General features: G+C 36.7%; 1 protein-coding gene, 1 long non-coding RNA gene and 1 pseudogene across 2 annotated transcripts; 1 reads left to right on the top strand and 2 right to left on the bottom strand.

Moving 5' to 3' along the window:
• Positions 1-970, bottom strand: part of LOC106294101 — a 3,802-nt pseudogene extending 2,832 nt beyond the window's left edge.
• A 675-nt stretch (positions 971-1,645) lies between these two features.
• LOC106306278 lies at positions 1,646-3,418 on the top strand. The gene is made up of 4 exons (XR_001263124.1): positions 1,646-1,968; positions 2,101-2,289; positions 2,399-2,677; positions 3,025-3,418. It is a non-coding gene; the product is annotated as an uncharacterized LOC106306278 (long non-coding RNA).
• A 93-nt stretch (positions 3,419-3,511) lies between these two features.
• On the bottom strand, positions 3,512-7,809 carry LOC106306268 (probable disease resistance protein At4g33300). The gene is made up of 5 exons (XM_013742830.1): positions 7,125-7,809; positions 5,942-6,321; positions 5,504-5,859; positions 4,613-4,818; positions 3,512-4,513 (listed from the first exon to the last, which is right to left on the bottom strand). Exons 1-5 carry the CDS (start codon positions 7,807-7,809, stop codon positions 3,678-3,680), a joined length of 2,463 nt encoding a protein of 820 aa, XP_013598284.1. The 3' UTR covers positions 3,512-3,677.
• Between the last annotated feature and the right edge of the window lie 1,680 nt (positions 7,810-9,489).

The raw sequence follows: 9,489 nt of genomic DNA, 5'->3' as shown, positions 1-9,489 counted from the left end.
TTTTATTCTTAGTTGTGGAGCAAAAACTCGATTTTGCGATTTTGGGAGGAAAACTTTTGATTTTGATGCTCAACAAATTGGAGGAAAGAATCATATGATATCTTAATTTTTTTAGTTTTATCTTTAAAATTTAAGAACAAAAATAAATGAAATATTTTTTTCAATTAAATGAGTTAACCCTGGTACCAGCCCTAACCCTTGATTATAATAGGGTCAAAATAGGGTTGGGTTAAAATAGGGCTGGGCTTATAATAAACAAAAGAGGGCTGAGCCCTAACCCTGTAGTTAACATCCCTAGGCAGGGGACACGAGAAGATACTTACATCGGACTTCATTGTCACGCTCAAGGTCTCTAGCAAGAGTGGTCTTACCGACACCACCCATTCCACTAATCCCACCTTCCTCTTTCCCATCTCCAACCCAACCCCAAACTTCTCATCGCCATCACTCGTCTCAATCTCCATAGCAGCCTCAGCTATCTGCATCGCATCTCTTATCATCCCTCCTCCTCCAATCTTCATAGACCCTAACTGTTCCGCGAGGCCAGTGAGGCTCCTCTCAACTCTATCAAACCTCACATCGGCGTTATTAGCCCGGGGCTGATGAACATCAGCTAAGATGTGAACGAATATATGATTCTTCATAAAGTCAGAGATCGACTTCCCAAGCTTCTCCATCTTCCTCAATGAGTTTCTTGTTTTTCTTTAGTTTACTAACGAGCTTGACGGATTCGAGTAAGCTCCACGCCGCTGTACTGTGTCTCCTGGATCGTAGGCTGGATGGTCTCGATCGAGGTGATGAGTTTCTCGGCGATGCTTTTGTAACTCCATCCTTTGCCGGAGATCTAGAACGAGCTGTTTCAGAAGCTCATTCTTAATTTCGCCGGCGAAAAAATCGTTTTCGGTGACGGCCATTTTTAGTGGAGATAAGTGAGTGATATTATAAGCAGTCAATGTTATAGATGGGAGGATCTAAGACCATCCCCATCAGGAGTCTCTAAACTAAACTAAGATTTTAAACAAAACACAAAAATAAATAAATGGAAAAAGATAAAAAAAAAAAAAGGAAGAACCGTCTCTTACTATGGGAGTTTTAGGCCATGATTATCCCTAAGAAACCCGTTGGTTGGGTTTCTTAGTTTAAAAAAAAAAAAAATTAAAAAGCAAACCAATCGCGGGCCGCCACGTGTCAGTGGGGCCCGAACAGTGTAAGAAACTCACTAAGATCGGTTCTTAATTAGTAGTTTTTGTAACCGATCCTTAAGGGTTTTGTGGGGGCCCACGCACTAAGAAACCCACTAAAGACCCCGGATAATCATGCTCTTAGACCACAATTATCGGGGGAGTATAACAAGAGTCCTTAACAAAAAAACAAATAAAATATAATGTGGATTCCACAAAAAAACAAAAAACCGGTCACTAGAGTAATGGATTAGTGACCGATGTTGGTGTGTTCCTTAGACTGTTTGCGGACCCCGCTGAAACGTGGCGGCCCGCAATTGGTTTCTTTTTTAATTTTTTTTTGTTTTTTTTTTTAAATCAAAAAAAAAAAAAAAAAAAAAAAATTAAGAAACCCAAAAAGTGTTCCAGGGATAATGATGGCCTTAGAGTCGGTAAGGAACCCTCATGTGTCACTTTCCTATTGGTCTCTGTGTTGTCTCTCTCGTTCTCCTTCGTCGCATTTTTATTTTGATCCAAAATCAATTTTTCTCTTCTTCCTCCGATCTCAATCACTCATCCTCTGTCAGATTCTGATCCGGATCTACTTCTTAGAATCAAGAAACCCACGTCCCTCTCTTCTCTTTGTTGTTGCGTAAGGACAGCCTTATCCAAGGTCCGATCAATCTGAGAGCTGGAGTAGGTGGAGGTCCCGGCGGCGGACGTCTGAGAAGTTCATTGATAAACAGTATTTGCAGTCTATGGCACAAGCTGTTCATGCTTTCGATCTAAACATGCGAATAGTCTTCTGGTGAGCAGTTTCATCTTGTGAATCTCTCTAGTTTGATTCTATATGTGATTCATGTGTTGAAGGTTTCTGCATTGCTATCTTCGTGTGATATGTTATGACTTAGTTACGAATTTGGTGATATGATTGTTTCAGGAATGCTATGGCGGAGAAGCTTTATGGCTACTCTGCAGCGAAGCAGTTGGGGTGGGGAGAATCCAATTAGTGTTATTGCAGTAGGTCGTGATACTACTTTCTCTGTGAATATTGCTAGGCGTTGTGTCCGTGGAGAGAGCTGACTACATTAAAGGCGCAAGAAGGTGAAACGAGCTTTGCACCAGCAAGGTATAGTTTTGCAAACTTGTCCTTGACTCTGATCAGCCTATACAAACTGCTATAGCATCAAAGATATCAAACTTGGTTAGTTAAGTTATAAGTTGCATATTATTCGCAGGTGAGAGTAGTACTATACTCTCTGAGGGTGGCAGTGGGGATAGCCATCAATCAGATCATAGTGTCTTCGGTGCGACTCACTCAGACCACAGGGACGATGCAGCATCAAGTGGTGCCAGCGGGATTTTGATGTCGGTTATGATGCGAAGAGAGAAGAGGGATTCCCGTCACTTCAAACGGATGCGGTTTCCACGAGGAAGCAGATTTTGCTGTATACACTTGGTTTTATGACCACAAGCCACTAGTAAAGACCAAACTGATTAATGGTCCCAGCTACTAGGTATGCTACTAATGCTTAATACTTTTGCTTTCTCTCGTATAGTTTCCTGGTTCTAATCACAAAAGACCGCTTGATCTTGTAGTTTCCTGGTTCTAATCACAAAAGACAGCTTGATCTTGTAGTTTCCTGGTTCTAATCTCAATTTTAAATCTACTTTAAAAAGAATTTTATTTAAGAATCCCTACGAGGTTCTTCCATTGGACGAGTCAAAAATAATTTCCACTAACAAAGGTTCTTGACTAATCAAATCACATTATTGACCACTAATTTAATCATAAGAGCCCATTGGAGGTTCTAATTGATGGACTTGCTTAAGTCCTAACTGAAATTTCCTGGTAATTTCGCAGTGACAATGACTTATAAGAAAGAAAGAAAGAAAGAAAGAGGGTCCCCCCTGACCATGGAAAAGATGGTGACTGTTCTGGATTGGAGATTTAAACTTCCATTTCAATATTTATAAATTTTGGTTCACAGGTTCAGATTTTTGCAGATTTGATTCGGATTCAAACCATTTAAATTACATTAAAAAAAAAATTTAAAAATTCAAATATAATTTACAAGTGGCTGTACTGTGTACATAATAATTTGTTGCTAAAGACTTCTTTATTTTTTGAGGTCAAGTCATTTCCTGACGAAATAACAAGTGGGGTCTCTCACATAAGGTGTATCGTGTATCACCATCAAAAATCAGTACTTCAAGCTCAGACGCTCATTTGAACTTGAAGACCAATAAATCACTCTCCTGTAGAGAATGGTCTTGCACAAACTTGTCCAGTAACTAGTGTTTCATGGATCAACCCAATAACTTGTTAGCAATGTTTTTGGTTTTTAAACTGCAGAATTTATATATATCACACTTTTGATCAATCTAACACAAAGATCAAGTTGGTGCAAAATGTGCAGAGAGACCTTATTACAAAAGCATAATTTTAACTAAATACTAGGAGAAGCTTACACTAACCTCCAAAACAAGTTACAATTTCTCAGTGAGTCTACGGTTTTACTCGTCGAGCCAATCTAAACTGAAACATTTCTCAGCAGCTTCAATCTTTAACCCTGGAACGGCCCTCTCAACTTCTTCCCATATAAACGCAACGTCCTCATCGCAAATCACATGGCGTAGGGACTCCAACGAAACAGCGGAGCTCACTCTACCAGCGATGTAGCATTCTCTCATGTCAATCTTTTCAAGTGTCTTTAGCTTTCCTATATCCTCCGGAAGACAACTCAGGCTAACACACTGCGAGATGTCGAGGTACTTAAGCTGAGGAAGCTCGCAGATTTCATCAGGTAATGCCTTTAGCTCGGGGCAAGCATATAGCCTCAGAAGCTCAAGAGCTTGTAGCTTGCTTAGGTTCTTAGGCAATTCACCGAGACGTGGACAGTTTGTTATGCTTAATGAGTTAAGAGAGGTCATTTTGCAGATGCTTGAAGGCAGTGTCACGAGATCATCACAGTGATCTATCGTCAGGTCTCCCAACTTTGGGAAGATACAGGAGACGTCGACTCCGGTCTGATCGAAACTGTTATTGATCTTGCACAGAATCAGAGACATCTTGTGGAGATGTTTCAGGGGGATTGTTGTGTTGTAGAGCTCAGGGACGTGAACTCTCTCGAGCCAGAGACTCCTTAGTTTCGACAAGTTGGCAAACATTGAAAAGTCACGGAGAATCGCAGGGGACATGCCGTTGTTGATGATCACGAGGACCTTAAGCCGGGTCATCTTGCTGAGGAAAGGAGGCAAAACATACTTGTCCGAGGAAAAATTCAATATTAGAATCTCTGCCTTAGGGAAGTCCATGTCAAAGTCAGACCAATCCATGTCATCCATTTCCCCTGCAACAAAAACACAGATCCTATCAACATTGTGATCCTGGTGAGTATAGCATAAGAGAACCTAGTAATATAAAATATTGCAGTTATAAGATCACTTGCATGTATGAATAGAGACTATCTCTGCATTGTATTCCTCATCACAGTTCTTTCCCCATGTTTTCGGAAGCTCTTCCTCTCTTTTCGGCATCAGCAATCGTTTTCTTCTGTTTACTTTCCCTTTGTTGGATAAATGAAGTGCCAAGTCACGCAGAACATCATGCTGTGTCACAAATACATCATAGTAGCTTGCATACGTAGAGCCAAGCCTGCAAAATTAATATAAAGTGATGATGATTACATAAAACTTTGAATCATATAAAGAGTTTAGAGCTACAAGTAAGCTTGGACACATTTATCCGGAACCGAAGAACCAAACCAAATCGAAAACAAGATTCGGTTAAAGTTCAGATATTATAAATTACCCGAATGAATCTTATATCTCTGGAATTGAAAATTTAAAACTGAATTGAGAACCGAACGGGTATCCAAATTTGTATAATATAATTTTAAAATAATAAAATAGTTGCGCTCAGTTAGTTATAAATATCATATCAACTAGTTTAAACTTTAAAATAATAAAAATATTTTAAAAATATTATTTATAAACCAAATAACAAAAAAAAATTATCAGAATAATTTTTATCCGAAATATTTAAAACTATCTGAATTAGCCGATATTTTTATCCAAAAATCCAAAAATACAAATTATCCGAGTTTTTCATCCGAATTAACCGAAAAACAGAACCGAGCCGAAATCAGATTGGACTCAAAATTGTCTTGGATATTAGTTGGTTCCCAACTTTATTATCCGAACCGAACCAAAAACTAAAATAACCAAATCGGATTTTCTACTACTCGAACGGATCATATATTTCTATAACCAAAAACCGAAATAAAGTGAACCGATACATGAAATGCTCAGGCCTAGCTACAAGTAATGTGATCTCTTACCGTGGATCTTTCCCAAGAGTAAGGAGATTCTTGTGTGACAAATCAACAAGAGTGGCAAAAGCAACTGCCTCGTCTAGATCATGTACTTCAATCCACATGTTGATGAGAATATCAACAGGAATCTTCCTGTCTTCAGGGAATGCGCCAAGATCCAAGAAACACTCTCTGGCTGTCTCGTCCAGATCTGCTAGACTAGCTTCCATGTGATGAAGCAATCTAGTCTCGTGAGTTTCATCAGCAGGTTCACCTTTTGATAACCTCTGCAATGCGCCCTGCCAATACATTTCAGGGCGGTCTTTTAGTGAAGCGCCCGTAACTTTGAGAGCCAAAGGTAGACCTTTACACTCACCAGCAACCTGAGGAGGATCGAAAAAGCATTAAATATACATCACACTAAGCCATGAATCAGTTATAGAAGAGAGAAACAATTAACATTACCTTCTTAACAAGGTCTTTGTCGAAACCAGGAGGAAGAGATTTCTGACCAAACGCACAGAGACAAAAGAGAGAGATAGCTTCATCTTCCCTTAGCACTTCAACATCATAAGTAGCATTAGGATCTGCGAGTTTGGACCGCGAAACCACAAGAATTGTGCAACTAGGAAGGTTAGAAGTCAAGCTGTCCAAAGCTTTTCTTGTCCAAACATCATCAAGAATCACCAGCTTCTTTGTTTTAACCCCACCGTTATACTGTAAATTCCAGTCTTGAACATGATCTACACCTTCACAACCGGTCAAAAAACCCCATATATGTGCTCTCAGCTCCTCAACTAGCGGGGATTGTGATACAGTCAGAAACAAAATCTTCTCAAAGTAACCTGACAACCAAAAAAGGAGTGTCATTTAACCATGGTTATAAAAATGAATCTAAAATAGTCTACATATGTTAAATTAAATAATAATGTTAATACAAATTCACCACATTTTTCTAGCAAAATAGTCTAAATAAAAAAAATTTAGAATGAACCATTAGAGATGGTTTTAAGCTACAAATCAATCATACTTGAAATAATTTAAAAAAAAAATCTGATCTATACGATTTAAAGTAGTTTAACCCGTTATAAATCTGTTTAAATTGATCAAAATTAGTCTAAATCTGTTAAATTAAACAATAGTATTAGTACAGATCCACAAATTTGTCTATATTTTCTATTTTATATATCTAATTTTGATATCAGGTGTGAATCGGACTCTTCGCATCTCATCAAGGCTCTAAATGCGACGGTGGAACCCCCAGAATTGTACGGGATCGTATCAGATGTTAGGATTGTTTGTAACTCTTTCGACTCTGTTTCTTTTGTGTGGATTCCTAGTGGAAGGAACTCCAATGCTGATTGACTAGCAAAACAGGCTTTGGGCCATGTATGTACTCTGATGATTTAAGTTTAACGAAGTTGTGTTCCAAAAAAAAAAATCTAATTTTGATAATATATTAAAATAATTTTCTATATAATTAGAGCCAAAAGTTTAATATCTTATACAAACGTAAAATATATATAAAATTAATTAATAATTTGTTAATCTTTAAGTTATCTGGTTATCTACTTCTTGAAAAAATGGATTTAACCAAAAAAAAAAAAAAAACAGAACCAGAGACACAGGACACGACAAGAATACTTACATCGGACATCATTGTCACGTTCAAGGTCTCTAGCAAGAGTGGTTTTACCGACACCACCCATACCACTAATCCCGAAAAGACCTCCTTCAGCGTTGAACATCATCTTCTTCACCTTCCTCTTTCCCATCTCCAACCCAACCCCAAACTTCTCATCCTCACTGCTCGTCTCAATCTCCATCGTAGCCTCGGCTATCTTCATCGCATCCCTTATCATCCCTCCTCCTCCGATCTTCATAGAACCTAACTGCTCCTCGAGGCCAGTGAGGCTCCTCTCAACTCTATCAAACCTCACGTCGGCGTTGGCCCGGAGCTGATGAACATCAGCTAAGATATGAGTCAATATCTGATTCTTCATAAAATCAGAGATCGTCTTCTCAAGCTTCTCCATCTTCTTCGCTAGTGTGAACTGTCGATACATGTTCCATCGACGGGAGCTCAAGACTCTCTCAGTGAGTTTATGGCCTTTCTCGAGGGTGCTAAAGAGCATACCGATCTGAGCTTGGCGGTGAGGAGGAAGCTCCACGCCGCTGTATTGAATCTCCTTGATCGTGGGCTGGATTGTCTCGATCAAGGCGATGAGTCTGTCGGCGATGTTTTTGTATTTCCATGCTTTGGCGGATATGGAGAAGAGCTGTTTCAGAAGCTCCGTCGCTATTTCGCCGGCGAAAAAATCGGTGACGGCCATGTTTTAAGTGGAAGTGAGTGGACTAGAGAGATACGTGGTCGATGTTTATATATATGGGAGGATCCAACTCCAACGGAAATTTCCTGGCAGATTCGCAGTGAGAGTGACATTGTAATTAAAAGACAAGGTGAGGAAGAAAGAACATGGAATTCGACCGAAAAGAAAAAAAGAAAGAATAAGGAACACGCTCACAAAAAGACATATGTGAAAGGATATGGTTTTCTTTGCGTCTTTGTGAATTAATTAAAAATATTTTAAATATATTATTAAAAAAGTAACACAAAAAGGAAAAAATTATAAAACATCATAAACTATTTTTTTTTTAATATTTAATATTTGAGTTTGAGTTTAAAGATTAAGATTTATAATTTGTTATCTAGAAGTTTAGAATTTATAGTAATTTAAACATTTTAGCATTTAATTAATACTATTTTAAGAATTTATTTTATTTCAGATTTTTGTTATAAATTATTTTTGTGTGTGTTTTAAGTCAATAAAATAAAAAATCACAGACAAAAACAAAAAAATCAGAAAAAGATGAGAAACCAAGCCAATAAAACCTAAATTTAACTAGAAAAATATAGTATAAAGAGGAAAATAAAACACTGCTAGTTACATAAAATGATAATCAAATGTAATATATAAAAGAAAATCAAATAGAAGTTATTATGAAAAAATATATATAAAAATTTCGAAAAAGAAAACCTTCAACAACAAAAAATTCAAAATGATGATTAACAAATTGAAAGAACTACGATTGAGATTTGAGAATCTAAATTTGTATCTTTTGAATATTTAACCTAAAAAGTTTAAATGAAGAATTTTGCATTTCCATAAAAAGAAATTATAACACATTATGCTAAGAAACAAAAGAGTGACAAGGAAAGAAATTTATACGAAAGAGATTACTAATCGAGTTTTTCTAAATCATTTAATTTAAGAAAAGGAAAGAGAGATTCATATTTTCCACACACTATCACATCGTGTAGGGCATCAAATGGTCTACATAATTATTGTTGCTTATAAGTCTTCCTCATTTTCCGAGGTCAAGTCTACTACATAAAAATATAAAACAAGAGTAATTGATAAAAATGCATCCAAAAGCCCATATAATTTGTCATATATTTTTATTTTTTTTAATATTTTTTATGACTATACTTTTATCTCTATCTTTCTTTTTTTTCCCTTTTACGTGTTATAATATTTTTATCTCTCGTATAGATTCTTTGAATCATCTTCTAATTCAACAAAAATCTTTATTTTTTTATTCTGATTCTTTTGACATCCATAATGATAATCTTATTATCTCACCCCAATTTCAATGTTTCTAATTTCGACTCACAATCAACCTTTTGATAATATATACGTTAATAAGTATTTTATTACTTACCTCATATTATTTAGATTTTAATGGATTCTTAATCGATATATGAAGTGTTAGCTGTTACAAATAGTTTTGAGTAGGGGTGTTCAATCCGGATATCGGTTCGGTTTAGGTTCGGTTTTTTTCGGTTTTCGGTATTTCGGTTAGTAAAATATAACTACCATTCTAAATCCATATTTACTTCGGTTCGGTTCGGTTTATATACCGTCGGTTTTCGGTTTATTCGGTTTTATACCAAAAAACATAATTATTTAGTTTGAGATCATATTATATGAATTTTAGAGTCATATTGTCAA

This window comes from Brassica oleracea, chromosome C1, assembly GCF_000695525.1.
Source record: "Brassica oleracea var. oleracea cultivar TO1000 chromosome C1, BOL, whole genome shotgun sequence".
NCBI lineage: Eukaryota > Viridiplantae > Streptophyta > Magnoliopsida > Brassicales > Brassicaceae > Brassica > Brassica oleracea.
Note: the sequence above shows the minus strand (reverse complement) of the source record. Positions and strands in the feature narration are given on the sequence as shown.